Source organism: Clupea harengus, chromosome 12 (assembly GCF_900700415.2).
Source record: "Clupea harengus chromosome 12, Ch_v2.0.2, whole genome shotgun sequence".
Taxonomy (NCBI): domain Eukaryota; kingdom Metazoa; phylum Chordata; class Actinopteri; order Clupeiformes; family Clupeidae; genus Clupea; species Clupea harengus.
Window position 1 is genome coordinate 14,762,881 of NC_045163.1, and position 23,962 is coordinate 14,786,842.

A 23,962-nucleotide genomic window follows, 5' to 3' on the forward strand; every position below is an offset into this window, starting at 1 on the left:
AAATGGGAACTTAATCAAGTTGGGGGTGATTTAAACCAGTGGTTGGACAACATGCAGCAAGGTTCTTGTCTGGTTGCCATAACATTTTAGAAGGGAAGCATGGTCGGCTGTAGAAATGTAAATACACCATTTCTGGGAAAGTGAAGATTTAAGAGCTTAACTAGAGCGTCAATTGTTTCATTACAAAATGGACAGGTCAGGATCGTAAGTTACATTCACAAAAAAAAAAAAAAAAGATATTTAAATGTTTCACAAAAATACGTTAATCATCTTTAAGAAACCTACAGTGAGGGCAACATGAATGCAATAATGACAATGGATTTAGATTTGTTTTCCTTTTGCCTTTTTTTTAATTCTCCGGCATGATCTCACAAAAAAAGAAAATCAAAAGTACAATATAAATTTCTGAAAATCAATACAATGAGTACATTTCATCTTCTTAGACAGCAAAAACACTGAACAAGACACAAAAGCGGGTGTGAACTGGTGCTCTGTCCGGTTTGGCTTGCCTCTGCATTTTCAGTTTCATAAAATATGGCATTTTTTCTGCAACTGTAAACTCCCATTTCCTACCTTGATCTGACACTTATGTCTAGATGCGGGTGCTTACCAAAAACACACAGTAGAAATAGTCCGAAAGTGAGTTCTGCTCCAATGTTCGAAGTTGGGAAAGTTACGCATTAACTCTGCTTTAACCTAAAGCGTTTCAGTGTGTCATTGAAAGACCCCCAGCTTCAAACACATTGACTGTCATTCAGTGAACACGTTACAGCCAAACGTAAGGACACAGGTACGTATTAAATGGGGCTCACATGAAGGTTGGGGCAGAGAAAGAGAGAGAGATGGAGAGAAAGTGACAGAAATGCAAAACAATCTTGAGCTCAGCGCCTCAAATCGATATAGCAACCTCATGACTCATGTGCTCAGTTTAAATAAGGAAAATGGAGCTGTGCACTTCTGAAACGGAGGACGCCAAATCCGATAAACTAACCGATGAAGACTCACCAATTCTTCCCCTACTTGACGAAATGTATTTAGGTTATGTCATGAACATGTACCACCATCACCAACGTCCTATTTCCCCCTCGTGTTATTAAAAGCCACCATCCACTGTTATGGCAATTAGGGGGGGCTCATTTAGTGCCGGTGAAATTCACAGATTCAACAGAAGGCAAAAAACAACAAAAGAAATGATTATTGCAACACCACCCACAACGCAAAATAATCTAATTGCAGTGGTCTTGTTTTAGTTGTCTGCCGTGTTGACAACGTGGAGAAGGAAGTAACAGGTGTATAAAAACGCCAGTATTTCACCTGGTCGAACTTATGTCCATTTTATTTTTTTTAAAAGCAAAGTGGATGAGAAAGACAAGTGTTGGGGTGGGGGGGGAACAATGCTGTAACTGAAAGTTGAGTGTGCAACGCTGGTTCACGTCTCAAGGGCACGAATCTGGACGCAGGATCAGGACGAGGAGGACAGGATCCTGGGGTCTGTGTGTGTCCCGGGCAGTGGTGGTAGAAGTGGAGGTGGTGTTGGTGGTGGTGGTGGTTCGCAGTGCTTCTTCACCACTCCTTCTTCTTCTCGTCCATGGACACGCCTCCGGGCCCCAGGGCCACCACCAGCAGCAGGCCGCCAATGACTGATGTGGTCTGGAAAAAGTCGTACTTGAGGAAGTCGTGCATGGGCTTGTAGGCAGGCACCGTCCAGAAGGCATTGAAGTAGACATTGATGGCAAGCAGCCACACCACCAGGGTGAGGGCGGCCAGCTTGGTTTTGAAGCCGATGGCCACCAGAATGATGAGGGCTGTGCCCACCATGTTCTGCAGAATCTGCAAGACAGGAAAATGGACAAAAGATACTGAAGACAGCTAGGAAGAGAGAAATATATCTTGCAACAAATAGCAACAGATCAAATCATAATTGGAAAAAAAAGTAATAGCTTCATGTGAATATACTAGCATATATGTATTCAAAACTGTTTAATGATGAAAGGATTTGAAGTCCACAGGTTCATGAATACACACGGTATTGACACAGGTAGTGGTGCTGGTCTATCAGCATATATTCAATTAATACACATTTCTCAGCAGAAGTTAATTAGGGAAAGGTTTGGTTAAAGACAACCAATAGCACTGTCGAGCAAGCCTTTCAACTGAATGTGTTAGACCAAATTACAATGTAAGAAAATGCCAATATTGCAGCGTATTCTAGACGGTGTTTTCCATGGCCGCTTAATAAAGGAAGGCATAAACCATAGTGCTTCTTCTGTAACTCAGAACAATTACATTTGTTGACACATAATTGTAACTTGTCAGACGTATTTTAAAATGCCCTAACAACATCGTTGTATGTGATTTTTAGCCTTTGCTCACTAGCTATGCCATAAAAAGCTAACGTAATTTTGGTCGAGATCAATACAGCCCAGGTCACGTCTATTCTGGAGAATTTATTCAGGCCTAGAATGTAAGATGTAACATGAACGTAACAAACATAAGTCAATTAAAATAATCTATATCAGTCTAATGGAAGACATTTGCAATTTCGGAGATAGGTATGGAAATGAAAAATGTATAGCTGACATCGTTGCTGAAATGTTTCAACAGACATTCGAGGATATTCTAAATAGATCAATTGCATTAACCTATAACATAGCAAGGAAGCCGGTGCAAACCTAATAAGGAAATGTAGGCCTAATGTGCCTCTCCTCCAATACGTGACATTTTTTGCCAAATAGGTCAGACTTGGGAAGTGATAGTTTGTGATTGGCACATGCAAATGATTTCCATCAGAGACATATATGTTGCCACGCCTATATCAACAATCCACGCCTCGACAGACCTCTTAACTCATCACGGGAGTTCAAGACAACTCTACCCGGTGGAATATGGCTGGATATGGTTTGGCTGTTTCCACTGTCGAACTACGGCCCCTAGTCTTTTTTTCTATTCTAAGGAGGCAGCTCCTTATACAGTCATGCCCCCTGGTGGCAACATGTGAAAAACATGAGGTTGAGTAAACCGCTGAGCCAACACAAGAAAGCCACCCTGACAAACATGACACACTACAACAGTTTGCCGTAACTTAGAGAGCGTCCATAATCTTACACTTTGAATACCTCCATGAACATCTCACAGTGCCCCCCCCCCCCCCCCCCCCCCAATAAGTTCCCAAAGTTGTGCCTCACCGAGAAGAAGCTGGAGTCGAAGTGCAGCAGGGTCATGAACATGAGCACGAGGAGCACGCGCCCCCCCAGCTGCATGTACTGCTTAGGGGAGCTCTCGCCCATGGAGGGCACGCCGGCGAACATGCTCTTCCCCTCCGACCGCGACTCGGCCAGCAGCAGCAGCAGCCCTCCACCCAGGGCCAGGTTCCTGTGAGAGGTCAGATAAATGAATATCAACGACTTCAAACAACAGCGACAAGCAAACAAGAAAGCAACCGCGACACTCCAAACAACAACGACAACCATAGAGGTACTGAAGTCAAGACAGGATGCATTGCACAGACAGAGGGGAAGACGTGTGACGGCATACCTCATTAAAAACTTCAAGTCCCATAAGATGCTGTAAGCAACGGTCTGGAGGGAAAGAGGACATTTATTAACTTTCAAAGGAATGGTGATACATACCTGGATTCTGCTTTGAAAATTAATCAGCCATTGTATCTTCAACATCTTTATCCAATTAAATAATACTAATCTGTAACTAAAGGAGAGCTATTTGTAGTTAAAGGTAATGAAATTACTATAGTTCTTGAATTTTCCCCAACTCACATTCACGAATTAACAAATCAGACATCAACAAAACCGAAGAGTCACCCTCACCTGTAATGCGATGATGCCAAATAAGCCGAAGCAAGCATACTGTACAAAATTTCTACTGAGGATAAGGACACATCCACCTGAGAGAGGGACAGAGAGAGACACAGATCAGAGCTGTTAGACTGTGTCTCAGTAGGCAGAGTAAAAGAGAGAGAAGTGATTACAATAACAGACATGACCTCTCTTCCCACTTCTCTCAACCACAGTACTGAAGACTATCAGCGAGGTCTGCTTCTTCACTACTCAGAATTGCTCGGAAAACCAGTCTTATCAGCAACCACTGTCAAACATTCTTCACTTTCTTTAGGCCTTTCCTTCCCCTATTTGCCATTCCATGGTAAAAAAACAGGCAAACAGTCTGAACCTCCACCCAGTATTCGATGTTACAATGAATGAGAATAATTGAGAATGAAAAAATAAATAACATAGAAAAACGAAAGACTATATGATGTCTGGCTATGTGGTAGTATTGTGCGGTACACCTAATTCTGTTGCAATGTTTTGTTATGAATTTGTTATGAATTTCTGAGCCAAGATCAAGTAGGTAGTGTGGCTTTAAGGTGTAGCGTGCAGTTTTTAATTGCATTTCAAGTCTCTGCATGCTCTAAAACAATTCCTCGGTTCCTTACAAAGAGTTTGATAAACAGCCATCCAATAATGAAAAGCAGGATTGAAATATTAGGCCAAAACAACCAGAGTTAAAAATCACTTATTTTTTAGGGTACCTGATGATGCTCAATGTTCTAACCAGCTCTTGTTGGCTAATAATGTAGGATAATAATTGAATATCAAATCAAATGTTTCAATGGAGTCCCTGCGGGGTGATTTCCTTTCTCTTCCGTGTCTGAAGTTTCCAGTAGCACCTTTTCTTTTATGTCATTCTCCATTTTGACCCTCTTCCCAATCTCTACGCCTACTACAGACAATGCTACAAGTCCCCCAGGGACAGGTCTGGGAGCAACTAGGCTTCCCATGATGCTCCCCAGCTCACACATAGATGATGCAGGAAGTCACCCCTCACCCAGCTGTCCTATGAGGTTGATGAGAACGAAGCAGGTAGCTAGGAAGTAGCCACAGCTCCACGTGGCCTCGATGTAGTCCCTCTGCTCATTCCACTGGAACCACATGCGAATGCCGTCCTCCAAGAAGGTGCTGATGAGGCACAGGCGAGCCAGGTGAGGCAGGTACTGCTTTGTCACCCGCAGGAACTACAGAGACAAGGACCAGAACCTGGGTTAGCCAGGGCTGATGGGGGATCATGACAAACAGAGAGAGCGCCTTTTTTGTATAACCAACGACATAGTAACTGTTCATTTGTGTGGCACAAATTGATACTTATTGAACTGATGCTGTTTGGGTGTAAACACAATTTTTTGTGTATGCATAAATGAAACCCCGTTTAATATAATGTAATTTTTACAAACTGTTTGCGAAGCCAGAATAACTGTGAAGACAGCAGATGTCAGAACGCGTTAAGTCATTTCCTGAGTGATTCGAAATTAGATTACCGGTACTTTATTTTGATAAGCAAATGGAGCAGCTTGTGTTGTGGCCAAAAGCAATGACAGAAATCAGTGAAACTTCTACTGATCTGTACCATCAGATCTCACAAGTTCCTTGCACACAGTTACAACAGACATGTGAAGAGTCTTATGAAAAGCTCATGGAAACCAGTTCGGAGAATGAAAGCTGGTACTTGGAAGCTGGAGCTGGAAATATAACAGCAGAGGAGCCTTGAAAGCCTGACCTAAATAATGACACACATTGGAGTCCATCTATTAAAAATACAAACATACATCATAATCAGGTTATGACTAATTACCAACAGGGAAATCCAGTCAGAATAACATAATTAGGCAGTTCTGAAACATACAAGGACTTAAAAAGCTAATCAAATGTTGAATGCCATAAGGTGAAAGCTCCTTGGGTTTTCATAATTTAATAAAATACTATAATAAATCCACTCATTTCACAGTAAACTAAAAGATACTATGAATACTGCTACTAGTACTATGCAGATATATGCAGATCCACCATGTGTTCCTGTGAATTTTTTTCTCTGTTGGTACAAAGAGTGCTGCCTCCCACTTCTGACACCTCCCACTGAACAGTCCACATCAGCACTGCCAAACTCAGACAGCCAATCACTGCTCAACAAGTCCCCCATGCACCCATCAACTGCAGCCTGAACAGCCAATCAGCACCACTTTCTGAATTCTTACTCCAGAGCTGCATGTCAGGCAACGTGGGACACAGTCCACTATTAGGTCTACTTGGCTCTGGAATTTGCAGTGTTCTCTTGTTACCAAAACACGATGTGAAAATGTCTAGGAGGTGCCTCTATAGCATAGCATGGCATGGCGTTTTCATAAGCTATGGCTTACAGACCCTTTGGCATGTGTGTGTAGTGGACCAATCTCATATTCCTTCAACACAGTCAAACCAGCACCCTTGACAAACAAAGCTGTCTACATAAATCTAACACTCATTAAACATGTTAGGGACTGCAGGGACAAATATTTTGACATATTTCAAATGGCTGTTTGTTCTATCTTTTCTATCTTGCAGTGATTTCACCGCAATATCTATAAACCTTTACACAAGACTTAAAAGATCAAGACTAATCACCTGTGCTTCAGTCACAATGAAAAAAAAGCCCAATATCCTAGAAGATATTAGGCTATAAAGAACCGTGAATTAGGCTACATGCTTTGCAGTCACAGTCATTTTGATACGGAGAAGCTGAAGCAAGCCTGGCCTAGATAACATGCCTGCGTCACACCTATGACTAGATGACATTTTCATTCATGTCACCCTTCAACCTTTTGTGCAAACTGGAGGCGAGAATATACAAGATATCACTCACTGACAGACCGCACAGGCCACTGAAAAAATCAGTGACATACTGAACTAGTGCATTGCCTCCATTTTGCAGTGGAGTAAATAGGGATAGTAAACACAGAGGAACTGGCTGTTACACTATACTGATTTACTGCCATATTGTGTGAAATCACTATCCACACACAAGACAGGAGAAAACGGAACTGAGTAACCTGAACTGCCGAGGATCTTGACACTTTTCCCTTTATAGACTGGAGAATGTCATATGGATTCTAGTTACATCCACAGAGCTACAGCTTTCACCAGGGCAGATGTTCCCTGACTCATACCCGAAGAGTGACCCATATGCTGGTCCCAATCCTTCCCAAACTGCAAACACAATGCTCGTTTTATTAAGCTCAACTATAGGCATATAGCTAATTGAATGACAACAATGGCTTGAAATGGCGTTTTCTGTAGTGGGGGTCAGTGTTGCAGCAGTTTATAAGAGGCTTCGACTCGAGCAGCAATTCAGAATCAGGTTTTAATTCAATCCTGTTCTGGCTTGAGAGATTCATAAGGGCAACAAGCAATGCTAAAAAGCTCTTTTCATACACACCCCGAGCCACCCTCCCCCAAATACACACATCGCATATATTGTGCAATCATTAAGTTGTAATTTCACAGACTTCTGAGAGTACAACCGTTTTATACGGTTACAGCAAAATACCAACATTTTAGATTTCAGACTATTCTCATTCATTGCAACGGTTCTCAACTGCAACTTTTTTCCAGGTTAGCAATGAGTCATCTTAACGTTTTTAGTTGTACATTTCGAGTAATGTTTAATGTTATCCACCAACCTCAGACAACAATGTTAGCGAAATCAGTTTCCTATATTCGAAATTACTTTCCCAGACTGACTTACCTATTCATAAGAATCTAACCCTTTGACTATATTATAGAAGTAAGTTAGACATACCGTTGTTTTAAGAGGCTTCGCTATATGTTACAGGCTAGCTAATTGTAGCGTTAAGATATGTTACCCTAGCAGGCTAGGTAATGGTAACCCACTAGCTTGCTTGGCAACTTCAGTTGACTGGTGGACTTGACGTCTAGCAAGCCAATTAACCAACTTTACCGTTACCACCAATTTAGCCGGAAAATTAGGTCCTTATCGAAAAAAGTAACGTACGCGCATAAAAAAAGTTGTTAGGGAAAACGACAGCTAACACCTCTTCACTGTTGACAGTCATGCTTCGTAGAATTACGTTACCAAAAAGTACAGTAACTTAGCAAGAATAGCTAGTAACTTATACCTGACTGACTGATTCGTAAACACCTGCTAGTTAGTTGGCCTTCTAAATACTTCACTGACGTTAGGTGATGAGATGCTGATTATGTTTAAGTCAGGGTAACTTTTAAATAACGGTTTTGCTCATTGAAATGCGTGTAACGTCAAATGAAGCAAAGTCCAGTATAATTATATCTAAGCATGTTCATGCTATTACAATACACGCTACGCATTCCAGGCAATGTCCTTATCTTACAAATGGAGAAATCAGATTTGCATGGGTAGGAGTTGTATTGCAGGCTATCCACTTAATTACAGCCGCATTAGCGAAGGACTATCCAGGCTAGCAAGCCCAATTCTGCAGCCACTTGGCTAGCGAGCTATAATGCTAGCATAAGCATCTGAACATTACTCTAGCAAGCTGACATCAATGTCGTGAAATCTAGTGTTACAGTCATTTTAAACGAGGGTTATTTCTGCTCCAGTGTTTCACCGGACGAACCGAGCATATAACCAGCTAACATTAGCTGTAACATCAGTCCTCATACGATAGCTAGTTAACACTTCAGGCCCATAGGCTACATAGAACAACTGAGCTAACGTGAGCCAATCTCATTCATGCAGTGCAGCTTGTTTCCACTTTCCCACATCTACTTGGTTAAGAAATGTCGCTAATAACAAATACCTGATCCGCCACGTCTTCAGCCGTATTCATTAGCTCTTCCTGCCCCATGTCTGATAATTGCGAGGCTTACTGCTGAAACGCGTTGTTACACCAGATTTCTACTAATATTTAGAAAATTCTTTCACCACAAAATCTACCAGTTCCTGCCTGTCTCTGAAGACTAGGCCGCCTCCTCCCCACAATGCTTCGCGTGGCGACGATATTCCCTTTGCATCGCTACTACGACTGTTTCATGCCACGTATGCCGATAATCCAGAGTGGTCGACCGCGGTGTTCATTTGAAGTGGATAGAAGTACACGCATTTGTTTTCAATCATTATGATAGCCTATTTCGCAAAACAATGCTGATTTGGAGACATGTTATGGCGCTTGCATTGTTGTCGCAGTGAACATACTCCAAATATGCGATATGTAAACCTTGGGGATGTCAGTTTTTAAAACCTGTAATTAACATATCGGCGCACGCCACCATAACTTCATATTTTTATTAATGGTTAAAAGACTTAAAAATTAAGACCTACAGAAGTGGGACACTGAGGTAGAAGACAAAATCAATGAACATGTTTGATACAAATCCATTTTAAATTCTTATCATAGGCCTTTCAGTAATAGCTTCAGGACTGGTCTACAATGGTTCCATTTTGGAAAACATAATGTGCTAAGGATACTGCCAGACCAGATCTTGAACATGTGAACATCATGGATTTAAATGTGTAAATGTTGAATGTCTTTTATTTGTAAATAATTATCTATTTCTAATATGAATATTTAAGAGTATGTATTTAAAACACATTGATGAAAAGACAAAACACCATACGAGACCATGTGTAAGTACAGTCTCTCTTTACAAAACCCTACATTTTCTGTGTCAAAGGGTTACATCTCAGGATAATGCTACTGTAATCCTTGTATTTCCAAAGGCAGTGAACACAGCTGCGTCACAAGACAAAAAACAGCAGTTACAGCACAGCTTTGCCTGTATCTGTACACAATAATTAAGTATTTGTAGTCCTCTCTCAGAACAGGTAAGCTTACTGCTCCAGTTTGCACAGGTTGTCACCGGAGCTCGAACCACCAGAGCTGACACCCACGCTCTGGCTCACAACGAAGGGCAGGTCGGCCACTGTTGCCTTCAGTGAATCTGTGTAATTAGTCTTGGCCATCCAAACCTGTCTTCTGATGGCCACTGATGCAGCCATGGCCCTTCCAGACAGTTCAGCTTGGTGAGAGGAGAGCTGATGGCTAAACTGACCAATGAGCTTCAGCTCGTTGAGAACAGTCACAAAACGCTGGGCAGGGTGGTCTTCAGTAATCTCCACCAAGAGTCGCTGCTGATAGTCCGACAAGTATCGCAGGTAGTTGGCAGTTTTGGCAAGCATGCCTGCAGTCTGGTACGTGCCCTCCGTCAGCATCTCAGTAAGGCGCCAGCGGTCAGCGAGCACGCCCTGTTCCTTGTTTTCCGTGGGCTTGACCGCTTGGAAAATGGCAGACATGAAACCATTGACCTGTGGCATGCGTTCATAGGCTGGAGCCTGGCTTTCATTCAGCGTGTACATCTCTGAGCATACGTCCCGGAATGGTTTTGAGCTGGCTGGGTTGGGCCACGTGCTTTGCACCAACTCCTCAAATTCAGGCGCCATTGTTGGATCTGGCAGGTTAGGGGATGTTTTGGGGAAAGTTAAGGCCAAGTATTTGGCTGCCCGAGCAATGAGGTTTTGAAGCTCTTTGGCGGTGAGGATATCTTGCTTGGAAACAGCACCCTCAGGATGTGAAGACTCACCCTCTCTCTCTGCTTCAGGAGCTGCGTCTGGTTTTGATGCCAACAAAACTGAGGATGCCTCCTCTTCCTGTTTGATAATTGTCAGAGGAATGGAGCCAGTTACCACTGCATCGCTGGTGGATCCAGACCAGTCTCTCTGTTCCTCGCCCTGAGAGGATGTGGATGGTTGAGGGGCATGAACGGCCCTGCAGGCTGGTGTCTCTGAATCTCTCTTCTCAAGAGCTTCTAGGCGCCTCTCCATCAAGGCCCACTGTATCTGCATGGCCTGCTGCTGGGCCTCCAGCTTCTGCTCCACCACCTGCAGCAGACGGTCGTGCAGCTCCTTCGGCTTTTGAAATCGGCGTGCTTCTCTGCGCCGTTGCTTCTCCCTCAGAGCAGACAGACAGGAGGAGTCTGAGGAACTCCAGAAAGGCGAAGAGGAAGAGGATGAAGAGCACCTCCTCCGATGTCCATAGTTCCTACTGGAGTGCTTCGAACAGCGAGAGTGGCACTTGGATAGGCGCTTTCTCTTGTGAGAACTAGTGGATAGTGGGTGGGAACTCTGGTAGCTCAGAGATGGAGTGGAGTCTGCAGACTGCTGAATGGCGACATGGGACAGAAAGGGTCCCTTAACCACGTTTGCATTGGACTCAGCAGGGACAGGGGGTGGAGACAAAATAGTGAACACCACTGGCATGGTGGACGATGTGGGGCCAGGGGTGACCGCCACAGGGTGAGGTGCAGGCTGAGTACTACAGACTGCATCCTGGACAGGTTTGGCTTCGCTGACAGGTGCAGTCGTGGTCTCGGGTTTAGGCTGCGCCCCAGCCTGAGCAGCTTCGTGCTTCCGTTGCTGACTCTCGCGGTGCATCACTTCCTGCACCTTCGTAAGGCGGTTGATGCAACTGCTCCAGTCCATTTTGGCACAATGAGGGCATTTTCCATATTCCAGCACGGCTTCCTTAGCGTGCTGAATGCCCAGACAGTGCAGACACAGCTCGTGGGTGTCCTTGGATGGGATCTTGTGCTTACGACAGGCACACCATGTGAACCGCGGAGATGAGCTTGCCATGTTGTCTTATTCGCTTAGATGTGTGGACGAAGGTGTTTTGGTTTCGGAACCGAAAGTCACTGAAAATACAAATGAAAATACAAATGACGCAGGAAAATAGTGGTCGCGCACAGCAACAACAACAGATGCTACACATCCTGCAGAGAGGCTAGCTTGAAATGCTAGTATACAGCTAGCCATCATCCTTTACCATCATCGTTCACCATTATATTAAAAAGCTGCAGCAAACTCCATCTTAAAACTGCCTGCTACTCGCAAGATTGTGTATGTTGCAATTTGCGTATCTGATGGTAACGTAATGACTGCATGATAATAAATCGCTTTTGTCTGATTCCCTGCATTAGCTTGTTTGTTTATGTTGCATCGGACCAAGACACCATATCAACCATCGTGAATTTGACTGCACTAATTGAACACTTTCTCGTTGAAATGCAACGGAAGAAACAGGCGCCAGATTAAAGTAAGAATTACAATCTTACCGATAAAGTGTTTCACGCTAGCATTTTGGTCTTATCTCCACGACAAATCGAGATCTTCAGCAAACATGTGCGATTGTACTCGCAGTCTTCCCCCTTCTGGCCAACGTCAGAAGCGTCATATTTTAGAAAGAATGTTGGAAAGACCCCATGCCTGAAGAGGCTAACGGACAATGGTGTAAAACGCTAAGTCGAGCCTCTCATGTTTAATTATGTATTCTAACAAGAAATATAGTCTTCTGGGAAAAAACCTTAGTGTGACTTACAAAAAGCAAACCAGTATGGTGCATGCCAGTAGTCCACAACTAATACTTTTTTTAATATTTAAGAAAATTCTTGAGCTTTAATTAGTCAGAAAAAAAATCTTTTACTTTTATCCAAAAATATTGGAAAGACCAGGACAGCGGGCTTTGTATGTTGCATGTTTATAAAGAATGTTAACTTCATTGAGTATGTTGTTTTTCATATAAATCAGCTAAAAAAAAAGGAATTAAAGGCTTATTTATCTACCATCCATGTGATAACAAAAACACAAATCAGTCAAGTAATCGGTCAATAAACAGCCAAGCATTTTATTTCCCATTTCTGTTTTTATCAGTGAATTTAAACCCTTTTCTCTTCCCGCTGTTCTTAAACTTCTTCTCGAAGTTTCCAGACTGCATCTGTTAAAATGTAGATAATATCATATTAACAGTGGCAATAAATAAAGCAACATTGCCAAGGTAATTGACCATTATAGCAAAAGATCATTATATGTTTGTCTTTATTGCCAACCTTTTTGCGTTTCTGTGGACCCTGCTTCTCTTCCTCCGTGGCAGAAACCTCCATTTCCTCGTTATCAGTCTCAAAATCATCTCCATCTTCCTCCCCACCTGCCGTTTTCTCTGGCTCATTTACAGTAAAGAGGGTTGCTGTGCAGAAGAAAACATGGCGAAAATCAATCACAGCCTAGTACACTGCACAGAACCACATTTATCCTTTGTCTCCATGTTTGCCGTACTAGGCTACAGCTGTATCTAGCAGCAAAAATCCCATATTCAAGTCTCTTCATTTGATCTAAACCTCATATTATGCTCCTCCGATTAACTACTCCCAACAGGCTGACCTGTCAGTAGAAAGAAAAAGGCTGCTTTCCTTCTCATGTCAACAGAGAGAAGTTTAGGTCAGTCCTCATTCTATCTAGCAGTGAAAGAGAAGAAGTTGGCTTGTTTCACCTTATTTTTTTCTCAACAACATCCAATGCCCTATTCAGGACCAATCCGTATCAGAATGTTCTCCCCTTTATTACATGGCTAGAGAAACCAAAACAGTCTAGCACTCTAACTCCATTTTAAAGGCTTTTCAACCCACTGATGTCTCTGACTGCATCCATAAACTACAACCTGTCTTCTTTCACCTTGGCTGTCTACAGCTTTGTCTTAGTATCATCTGTTAGTGGGTCGTTAGTAACTGATAAAGAGAAAGGCAATAGTCATTGTTCACTGAAGTGCTCAGACCTCTGATTAATCAAAAAGCTGGTATTGGATTTGCCTTTCAGTTAGCTTGTTCATCTACAGAGAACACACTAGAAAACTTTCATTTGTTTATGTGTAGATGTTTTAACATGCATGTCAGTGGCAACATACTATCCAAGCCTCCCCAAAATGAGATTATCTGTCACTTCTGCAAACCAGCCAAAGCTGGCAGAACACACAATTACTAGAAGGAACCTGTGGCTTTAGTCACCCAGTAGAGATGCCAGTATTGAGCTCTGTACTGACTTTTCAAGCACTGAAAACATTAATAAATTAGCAACATGAAAACAAAGGGTTTCAGAGCTTCTGTGATGTCCTGATGCACAAAGTCTTCATATCCCTATAGCCCACCAATGTATAAGAGCCTGTCTTTATAATCCTTCTATCACCATCACAAGAAAAGCACATGAAAAAAAACAGAATAATAGAAATGTGTTGTAACGTGAATTTTCAAAACATAAATACTGACATGGGTAAAGGTCTGACAAGCTGTCTTCTGAATCACTGCCCTCTCCCTCACTGGAGTTAGGCTCCCACATCTCTCCGTTTCCTTTTTTCTTGTGGTTGTTCTGTCGTTCACTTTTGCAGTCATCTGCGTCTCTGGGTCGCTTCTTCTGCCGGAGAGGAGCAGGGACATATGCCACTCCCTGTTGCTGGCACTCTTTGTCTGCACAGGTATGCGACAAAAGATTTAGATCCAAGCCCTGGCAAAATCACGTCTAAGAACAATAATGCCATTCATTCATTTTACTGACGCTCTCCAATAAATACTGAGAAGGCATACATGTCCTCAGTATGTATTTTTCCTGGTGTAACCTGCGCTGTGCGGAGAAGCAGAGTCCCGCACTGGATTCAAACTCGCAACCTTGGACAAGGGAGGCGGGCGTGCTAGCAAGGAGGTTAAGGTGTCGGGGAGTGGGGTTTACTTACTGCAAAGCACTGAACACACTGGCTACCGTTACACTGAGAATTGAATTTATAACCATGGTGGTGTAAGTACCTATTGGAGCTACAACACCACATGGAACTCTCCTATACAGATGCCATCAAAAACTTGTCAGAGCAGATGATATGAATGTATTTATAATTACAATTAATTTAATAACGTATAAACTGCCTGAGTATCTTGAATAGATTTTTTTTTAAAGGAGGTGATGGGGAGAAACCAATGGCAAGTGGTCATATTATCAGTGGTAGAAGGAGGGAGAAATACTGACATTTCTGCAGCGCTTTCTGAAACCGCTTCCCATTGACATGCCTTAGAACTTGGTGAGGAAGGCGATTGATATGTCGAAGGGTCAGCTTGCAGAAGAGATGATTGCTGTGGGATACAACAATAAATTGCACAGTGTGCTTTTAAAGGCTTTTGCACAGGAGCCAGCCACACAATTATGTTTCTTGACATTCCATGTAACAGATGACTGTATATATTCAATGCTGTAGTCAGCAATGCAATAATGAAAGTTCACATGTTAATGAACAGGCAAAATACATTTGACAAGAACTGGTGAGTGGTGACAGAGCTAACGTTATAAAGTAGCCCAATAACACACTACAAACAACTTATACGTCGTACTAACATTTACGGTCACATAAATAACGTCCCACTATGCAATGTTTACTTACGGCTCTTTCCTACTTGATACCACGTGGGGCTCATACTGACTGTAGTCAAATTCTGCAACCGCACTCAACTTCTTGAACTTTTTCCCCGAAGTGAAGTTCTTTAGTTCAATCAGGTTGCAGGGAAACTCGTGTCCATTCAAGGTGCATTTGATCTGAGGTATGATAATTCAAGTGAATAAGGAGCCCAAACTTTGTCATACGCATCGTACTTGGTCAACAATGTTTAATTAACCAGAAAATAATATTGTAATTTAAAGCTGTGGTCTATATTAACAAGACCAGGATGTGACGGTAGGAAGATCATGGCAAAAAACGTCCAGAGAGAAACTAGGTTTTCACATCTATCTGCTTTAGGAAATAATTTAGGTGCAAACCTTGTTGGCGTCAATGACCTGAAGGAAAGGGTGATTCTGGAGAAAATCTTTCAGGTCTGTTGGTAGATCCGCCATTTTCACGTGTATCACGGGCAATGTTTGGAATAGTAAAAAAAAAAACGTTACAGCAACATGAAGATTTCACGTAATTTTACTTCTCTGCATGAGGTGAGACATGTGTGGTGAAGACGGCATCATTACAACACTGTTGCAGTACTCTAGTTCCGGGTCAAGCTTAGTAGCAAAGTCATCAAAATAAAGGTTTTTTATAATTGTTTTAACATAATCTCAGTGATGTACATAACCATGCAACAAACTGGGGACTCTCCAGAAACATCAAGTAAACAATAAAACAATAAGTAAGAAAACGTATGAAGAATATGTGAATTACGCAAGGTACTTATTACCTAATCTGTTTTTCATTGGGCATAAGGTAAAAGTGCACTTTGTTACAGGACAGTTTACCACTTCATGCTTCCAAATTATTGCATATTCTTTGTGAAGCAACAAAATCAACGAATCAGACCAGCCTATACCTTAGTCCCATATGAAGCAATGGCAAATGTGCACCTTTGATGGCATTAGGACTTTAAGGGTGACACTGTGTAGGGGCATGTTATTTTGTTGTGTATTGTTTGCTGCTACAGAAACTGTCCTTCACAAACTATATTATATAATTGGTAAATTCACAAGGTTAATGAATTGATTTTAATGACAATCTTCTGGGTAAAATATGTATTAAAGCCGAGCTGAAACAAGGGCTAATTAATTGTATCTAGTGAAGCAATGCTGGTCGTAAAATGGAGTAGTATTGTATACTCCAATTCAATAGGTGGCGGTAAGCAGCGATTGTCAAAACCACTCGTTATGAGTCAAAGCTAGTGAATCCTGCCAGAGCCCGTCTTCTAGTAGAAATTCTCTGACAAGGAGTGTGATTCTAACCTCGAACTCACTATTTACTTTGTAGTTAGCGCTTAAATGTTAAAGTTACTTTGACTTGCAAACTTTTTATACTTCTATGAAAATGGTATGTGGTGACATGGAATCGATTCCGTGATGAACATGACATTAAGTTATGCCAGCAAGTTAAGTTTAAAGTCATATCACTAATCTTAGCCAGCTAACATAGTACCGGTTGTTCTAGGAAAGTGGAAGTAAGGTTACAAACTGTATATCTGTAACTAGTAAGACTAGAATGTATAGCTCCTCAAATGAGTCTAACATGCCAGAAATGTCTGAATATGTTATATATTTGTGATATTTATGTTAGTTGACCCACTTAGCGAACTGCTAACTTTACGGTGTGTTGTAAAAGTAGCTAAGGTTTTCCACCATAACACTAGCTTGCTGCTTTAGCTAATGTGACTTGTCTAGTGAGGTGTGCTTATATGAAATGATGTGTTCGGAATGAGGTTTCAAACACATTAATTCGCACAAGCTTTGTGTTGGTGTGCCTTTCTATGTCTAGCTGTCATCAAACGTCTTTGCTATGTTAAAACCTTCTGAAGTTGCACCCAGACGTTACAAGCAAATTCCTGAAGTAGATTCCATGTCATACGTTACATGGGCAGTACATTTATATGTCTGTGGATGTGTTCATATTAGAGTTGCGCCGATGTGGCGTTAATTGTATTTTTTTGAGTATATCATCTGTCTGATGTACTTTGATCTGGGTCCTTGTTAGTATGGGAGTAAAGTTCACGTTGATTCCGTTTAGACTTACTTTGACTACTTCCTCCTTTCTAAACCACTGAGTAACTGTACTGGTGTCTGTATCCACGTTTAAGCCTGGTTTTAGCACAGACTTTTGAGGAACTCCAATGTTCTGTTGGGTGCCCTTGTACATTTTCAAGTTATATTCTCAGCAGGGATTATTGATATATTATGTCGAAACACAACTGTATTTCAGTTCATCTTTGATTGTCTGTCATATTTATGTTTTGTGTCTTTTTTTCTCCTAGGTGTCAGTATTTTTAAAGAATTTATAAATCAACCAACAATGCTTCAACAAAAACTTCCAATCAGAACTCTTGTGTTCCTGGGGCTCTGTCAGTTTGGTCAACGAGGTCTTGCCTCTGCCCCAGAGCTCCGAGATCAACCCAAGAAAATTGGTTAGCTCTCTAATATGTTCTCTCATAACATGAAATGATCTAATGTCCAAAAGTGAATGTACAAAACATATTTGAAATAGATTGTTGCTTCAAAATGCAGTGTAATCATCCTTAATCCTAGGAAGGGAAGTGTTACATTTATATCTGCTTGAAATGTAATATGAAATCACTCTTTTGTTCATCTAGTGGCACTACAGAAGCAGTATTCTGTGTTCCACGGTTACTTCATGTAAGTGGAACCTTTTCTGAGAGCTGTTTTGTCCCCTATCTGTAGCCATAGTTGGAGCAGGTATCGGAGGCACCGCCGCTGCATACTTTTTGCGGCAGGAGTTTGGAGCAAGCGTAAAGATCGACATCTTCGAGACAGGAACGGTTGGGGGCCGTCTGGCCACAGAAAACATTGCAGGAGCCGAGTATGAGACAGGAGGAGCCATCATCCACCCACTCAACCTGCACATGAAGCACTTTGTGGATAAACTAGGTAAGGATGGTCTAGTAGTAATCTCAGATCAGTAGGGCAGGTGAAAGCATTTTAAATGAATGCACCGAACGGGATATGGGTATCGAAATTTCTCTTGCATTGTAAAATGGTAATTACACATTTCTGTTTTCAGTGAGCAATCCAGGCTTTTGCTGAGTTACATCCTGAAAACAGCTGTAGTCACAGTGATAATTGTTAAATGTATTATATAAGATAGACATTTCTGATTGAAACTTTTCCCCATGATCTATATTGTAGGGCTGAATCCACGTAAGGATGTGCCCTCTAAAATGGCCATCTTTGATGGGAAGGAGTTGATGTTCGAGGAGAGTGACTGGTTCATTGTCAACATCCTGCGGTTGCTATGGCGATATGGGTTCAATTTCCTTCGCATGTACATGTGGGTGGAAGGCATTCTGGACAAGTTCATGAGGTGAATCACTGTCAACTGCATACTCTGGAAAGGAAGTAGAATGACATTTTGTTTGCACATGTGATCTCATCATAGATCACCTTAATGTAAAATTGACTGACTGAGGCTTTCTTATCTTTCAAAATTGTTTTGATATGATTGATGAGTTGATTAGTTTATTCATACATATTTACACCATCCATCTATCCATCTCTCTCTGTCTCTCTCTCTCTCTCTCTCTCTCTCTCCTTCCCTCCCTCTCTCCGTTTCCACAGAATCTACCAATACCAGCAGTTTGGCTATGCCTTCTCCAGTGTTGACAGGCTCTTACATGCGATGGGTGGGGATGCCTTTCTCACCTTAGCCAATCAGACACTGGAGGAAGCCATGATGGGGGAGGGCTTCTCTCAGAGCTTCCTGAATGACATTGTGGCCCCTGTCACTCGTGTCAATTATGGCCAGAGTGTCCGCATCAATGGTTTTGTGGGTATGTGTTGCATAGTGAGACATAATTAGACACATCCACTAGGAGACACAGGGGTGCAAACTCGTCACCTTTCGGCGAAATTCGCCGTTTTTGATCCAAAATAGGTCATTTGTGTGATTCGTGTAGATCTGCAATAAAAATATTTTTAGAGGGGGGGGGGGGGGGCTCCAAGTAATCTGCCAACGCAAGCTGTCATGAATATTTCTTTCAAGCTTGTTCGTTTGGCCAACCCCATGTCACCATGACACTTTTTATTTCGGGTCTGTTTGAAATGGAAGGTAGCCATAGATATATATATAAAGGCTTTATATATATCTATGAAGGTAGTTGCCTCGATGCCGTAATAGACAGGTGTATTACAAGACATGTCTTTCGCGTGAAAGCGTTGGTTTCGAGCAGGCTTTTTTAGATGGCATTTACGGTAACGTGTGACGTTGGTACGCTTCAAGAACGCTATACTATCTAACGTAGGCTAACGTGCTAATGTCAGACAGTTGGCTGACAGACGCCTCGCAAATCACATCAACCATTTTTGCTGGTTACAATAACAGTGTCTTTTTCTCTGTAACTTTTGAAAAATCTTAGCGTGAAAACGCCGAAAAATTTACATTTACTTAAAAGACATGGCCGTCAGCCGAGTTTGGTCCGGAGTTTACCTGCTAAAGTTATCTTCTGTCCTGTCGTTTGAAGCAAACCTTTTAGCTCTGGCATTGGTCTCCCATTATGTATTTATCTATCACTTCACTGGATTGGAAGTCCATTTTCCAGGCTATCGCACGCCCCCTTCATTGAGGCAGAGGTTAGGTTTGCCTCCCCTATGTGCTTTTTCACTGTGGTTTTATGACAGATCAGCAAGACTAAATAGCTTCTTCACATACGTGAAATACATTACATTACCTATTATATGGATACAAACGACATATAATAAAAGTGTCTACAAGTATTTCAGTGATGACAAACAATGAGAAAGCAAAAGTCATGCGCTCAAGCCAGTGTGTGAGGGATTGCACAATCTGAGATGAGGCGCAGCTCGTCGCTGCCTCACCTCGCGAGTCGCCTCTGTTTGAACAGGACATGTTCAAATTCAGCGATTTTGATTATAAAAATGATCGGAATCATACAAAAATTAAATTTAAAGCAAAGATCAGTAGATACATATTAATATTTATTTTATCATTATTTGTTTTTTACTTTTCATGATCACTTTTACTTTTCATGAGGCTCTGCCTCCCCTGACCGCACGTCCCTATGTGTATGTAATCTGAAGCACTGACTCGTTTTCTACTGCCGGGCGCTTCACTGCAACTGAACAAACTTACCACTCTCCTACTTCAGTTTGGTTTCAGAATGAGAGAATTTTAGGAGGAGGATGCCATTACTGTGGCTCAACTAGGAGTCAGGTGCAAATGAGCCTTGTCCTGACAAGCTAGACTCAAAGAGTAATGTAAAGGGAAAAGAATATGTGTTCCCACTGTCACAGTTTTTCAAGAACACGGAGAAGCTAGGCCATGCCTGATGCAGCCTCTGTTGATTTTCTGTTCCTATAGTTTGCCCTTTTTTTGGCTTAATACCTGATGGAGATCTGTGACGTAATGTGCTTTGGTGAAGTGGACTGGAGTGGGTGGTCGGGAGGGTATTGGGGTGGGTGGCAACATTCAACACAGGAATGTTTATGATGAAACTGTTACCAGAGCACAAAATTGTTTACAACAGCACAATGTTTTTCATAGATCTAGCCTCATAATTTTGTTGTCAAAGTGCACCAGATTGATGCATTGAACTTTAAAATGTGCAAAATGTTCTTATATATAAAATATATTCCCCGGGGAGCATGCCCCGGACCCTCCTAGGGGGTTCGCATCGTTGTCACCTTTTTCATCCCTGATGAGTTTGCACCCCTGGAGACAACAACAGTTAAACTAATATAGCAGAGTCAAACCGAGCCAAAGCTTTGCTTTCAAAGGATAGTTTAAAGACAACAGACTGATAAATCGGTAGGTGTTGCCAGTAGCCAGTTTTCTTATACTTAAAGCAACAGTAAGGAGGTTTGGTCTAAAACTATCAAGCAAACTACCTAAAAGCCATATAAAAACCTCGCCAACACCACCGACAGCCCAATGGCAATGATAAAAGCTTGCAAGCAAGGTGTCTTTTGGTGATCCAGTTGGCGATGTCGTGCCTAGCTACACCACAGAACTACATAGTGCATAGCCTGGGCGGTCTACTGGGAATGATAGATGTGTTTATCTGTCCTTCACATGACCATGTATCATCAATATTAATGTGAAAATTGTTGCATAGTGTTGCTTTAAATATTAGCCTTTTTGGCCACGAAATAGTCTCATAAAGTGTTGTAGACCTCCTCCTGTGCTTGTGGAGAAGTGTGAGCCGGTGCTGTTGTGGGTCCTGCAGGGGCTGTGTCTCTGGCCGGGGCGGACTCAGGGCTGTGGGCAGTGGACGGAGGCAATAAGAGGGTGTGCTCCGGCCTCCTGTACCACAGCAAGGCAGAGCTCATCCAGGCACGCGTGACCGCCATCGCAATCAAGCACAGATCCTCCAAGAGTGGTATGAAGTTGCTTCAGTCAACTCTCCTACTGCAGTTTTAGTCAAGGTTTTAGGCCTGTTGTTTTTACAGTGAATTGATGTATCATGAAACATAATATTTAAATCTGTAGTTAGAGTGGAGATAAAATTGGATCAAATTTAGCCAGTAATCATAGACTTTTGCATCATCTGTAATGTAATGAATTATAATTGTTTTAGATCATAGGTAGTAAGCTAATGTAGACTGACTATATATAATCTTATCCACTCATTCAACAAGAGTTCTACTCTCACACTCACCCTTTCTGCTCTCCTTGTTGCCAGGTAACTCCGTTAACCTCTATGAGGTCAATTACTCCAGCCAATCAGGCTCAGCTCACTCACTCTACGACATTGTGATCGTGGCCACGCCCCTGCACCAGGGCCTATCGGACATCGCCTTTGTGGGCTTCTCCCCGCTCGTCCCCTCCCACTTTCCCGGTCGCTACCACCAGACGGTGGCCACGCTGGTGCACGGCCTGCTCAACGTCTCCTACCTGGGTTCGGGCGCAGACCCGGCCCATTTCCTCTACTCGGACATCCTCACCACTGACCACAAGTGGCTGGACATTCAAAGCCTGAGTTCCCTGGACCCGGTGAGCATCCCTCCGGGCTACGTGCGATCGCCGGCGTCGCAGCCCGGCGTGTGGAAGGTGTTCTCGCCGCGCCCGCTTACGCAAGAGCAGCTGAGCGCCATCTTCGCGTCATGGGACGTGGTGTCGGAGAGACGCTGGCTGGCGTACCCAGCGTACAGCCCCCCACACCGCGGGACGCCGCCCTTCGAGCTGCACGAGCACCTCTACTACCTGAACGCCATGGAGTGGGCCGCCAGCGCCATGGAGATGAGCGCCATCTCGGCCCGCAACCTGGCGCTGCTGGCCCACCACCGCTGGCACGGCCAGGCACCCAAGGTGGACCAGGAGGACCTGCACACCCGCCTGAGGGGGGAGCTATAGAGGCGTGGAGGCAAGGGGACAGCAGGCGCTGGTAAGGGGGTGGAGAGGAGGAGACATGGAGATGTGCCTGTGAGGTGACTCTCTTTGCCTCTGTTAGTTTCGTCAAACGCTCACAGCCACCTAAAACTATTCCCCCATCCCCAATGATTATCCCTAAAGTAGTGCTGCATAATCAGATATGAATGAACACATCCACCAGAAGACAGCCATAGTTAAACGAATATGCCACAGGCAAACAGAGCAAAAGCATTGATTTCAAAGGATATTTTAAAGAGAATAGACCGATAAATCTGTTGGTGTCAGTAGCGACTATTCTTATACTTAAAGTAAGGAGGTTTGATCTAAACCTATCAAGCAAACTAAAAGCCATATAAAATCCTCACAAACACCACCAAGAGCCCAAATGGCACTGATAAAAGCTGGCAAGCAAGGTGTCTTTTGGTGATACAGTTGGTGATGTTGTGCTTTTTCTCACATTTTCGCTAGGTGTTTCTTCCTACACCACAGAGCTACATCGTGCAGAGCCTGGGCGGCTAGTGGGAATGACCGATGAGTTTATCTGTCCTTCACATGACCATGTTTCATGAAAATTGTTGCATAGTGTGGCTTTAAATATTAGCCCTTCTGTCCACGAAACACAACTTTTGGAGTTTCAAATAGGAAGAGCAGCTTTGATGTTTTTGGAAGGGTTCATTCATCAAAATTCAAAACAACAAAGGGACAAAAAACTAAAACAAAACAGATGCTGGTGCCTGCTGTTGCTGGACCTAACGTACTAACCTTAGAAGTGCTAGCTAGAAGTGAACATTGTTTGTAATTTAATTACCAGACCAGTGGTCCTCCATGATCACCAACTTTTATATAGTTTAGATGTCATAATAAAAAAAGAGGTTTGTAATACAAAAATCCACCATGAAAGACTTCCAAGCTGTTTTAAGACACATATTTGATGCTGTGTGACTCTATTTCTTGTACTACATTTACAAGTGTATTCGAGATGTGAAATTTCCAACAGTTTAGTTGTCAGCTCCAGTGATCAAGAGAAAGACTTTATTCTTGACTCGCCATTTTGAAATCATACCGAAAGTGAAGCATAAAGACAAACAAGTCTAAACATACTAGGGCTCAACAGGTCAGCATGTAATACAACGTCATGACTATATAGACACTAGGGCTGTCAACGAATATTCTAAATTCGAATATATATTCGAATAGTTGTTAAAAATAGAATTTCGAATGTGAAAATTAATATTCGAATGTAAAAAAAAAACAAAAAAAACAGCGGCAGCACTGTCTGCTTTGCGGGTGGGCGCGCGCCTGAGATCAGGGACAGGTCACAGGAGTCTCACTGTCTGGCACAGAGTCACTGCTGACAGTTGACTTGCGAGATGCAGAAAGTGTAGAATCCAGCTTGACCGCAGCAGGGAAAGTGATTGTAACCCCCAAACATCTAAAGAGTGATGTCTGGAAATATTTCGGATTTTGGTCAGT

At 42.6% G+C, this 23,962-nt stretch overlaps 4 protein-coding genes across 6 annotated transcripts; 1 reads left to right on the forward strand and 3 right to left on the reverse strand.

The window, feature by feature from the left end:
• Positions 1 to 326: 326 nt before the first annotated feature.
• Positions 327 to 8,822, reverse strand: surf4 (surfeit 4). The gene is made up of 6 exons (XM_012816453.3): positions 8,621 to 8,822; positions 4,843 to 5,029; positions 3,825 to 3,901; positions 3,535 to 3,578; positions 3,186 to 3,372; positions 327 to 1,830 (listed from the first exon to the last, which is right to left on the reverse strand). The coding sequence occupies exons 1-6, from the start codon at positions 8,666 to 8,668 to the stop codon at positions 1,564 to 1,566; spliced, it is 810 nt and encodes a 269-aa protein (XP_012671907.1). The 5' UTR covers positions 8,669 to 8,822; the 3' UTR covers positions 327 to 1,563.
• A 269-nt stretch (positions 8,823 to 9,091) lies between these two features.
• LOC105899083 lies at positions 9,092 to 12,346 on the reverse strand. The gene is made up of 2 exons (XM_012826252.3): positions 11,931 to 12,346; positions 9,092 to 11,510 (listed from the first exon to the last, which is right to left on the reverse strand). Exon 2 carries the CDS (start codon positions 11,449 to 11,451, stop codon positions 9,652 to 9,654), a length of 1,800 nt encoding a protein of 599 aa, XP_012681706.2. The 5' UTR covers positions 11,452 to 11,510; positions 11,931 to 12,346; the 3' UTR covers positions 9,092 to 9,651.
• Positions 12,347 to 12,474: 128 nt separating this feature from the next.
• surf2 (surfeit 2) lies at positions 12,475 to 15,635 on the reverse strand. Its single transcript, XM_012814250.3, has 6 exons — positions 15,442 to 15,635; positions 15,068 to 15,219; positions 14,659 to 14,762; positions 13,911 to 14,108; positions 12,702 to 12,838; positions 12,475 to 12,589 (listed from the first exon to the last, which is right to left on the reverse strand). The coding sequence occupies exons 1-6, from the start codon at positions 15,514 to 15,516 to the stop codon at positions 12,500 to 12,502; spliced, it is 756 nt and encodes a 251-aa protein (XP_012669704.1). The 5' UTR covers positions 15,517 to 15,635; the 3' UTR covers positions 12,475 to 12,499.
• Positions 15,636 to 16,319: 684 nt separating this feature from the next.
• Positions 16,320 to 23,632, forward strand: pcyox1 (prenylcysteine oxidase 1). Of its 3 annotated transcripts, XM_031577539.2 has the most exons (8): positions 16,320 to 16,527; positions 17,403 to 17,552; positions 17,827 to 18,033; positions 18,292 to 18,466; positions 18,721 to 18,932; positions 21,345 to 21,497; positions 21,801 to 22,502; positions 22,958 to 23,632. In XM_031577539.2, exons 2-7 carry the CDS (start codon positions 17,441 to 17,443, stop codon positions 22,469 to 22,471), a joined length of 1,530 nt encoding a protein of 509 aa, XP_031433399.1. In that variant the 5' UTR covers positions 16,320 to 16,527; positions 17,403 to 17,440; the 3' UTR covers positions 22,472 to 22,502; positions 22,958 to 23,632. The 3 variants fall into 3 exon arrangements, with proteins under 3 accessions (XP_031433399.1, XP_031433398.1, XP_012669756.1); XM_031577538.2 differs by having other exon boundaries at positions 21,801 to 23,632; XM_012814302.3 differs by having other exon boundaries at positions 16,320 to 16,468; positions 21,801 to 23,632.
• Positions 23,633 to 23,962: the final 330 nt, after the last annotated feature.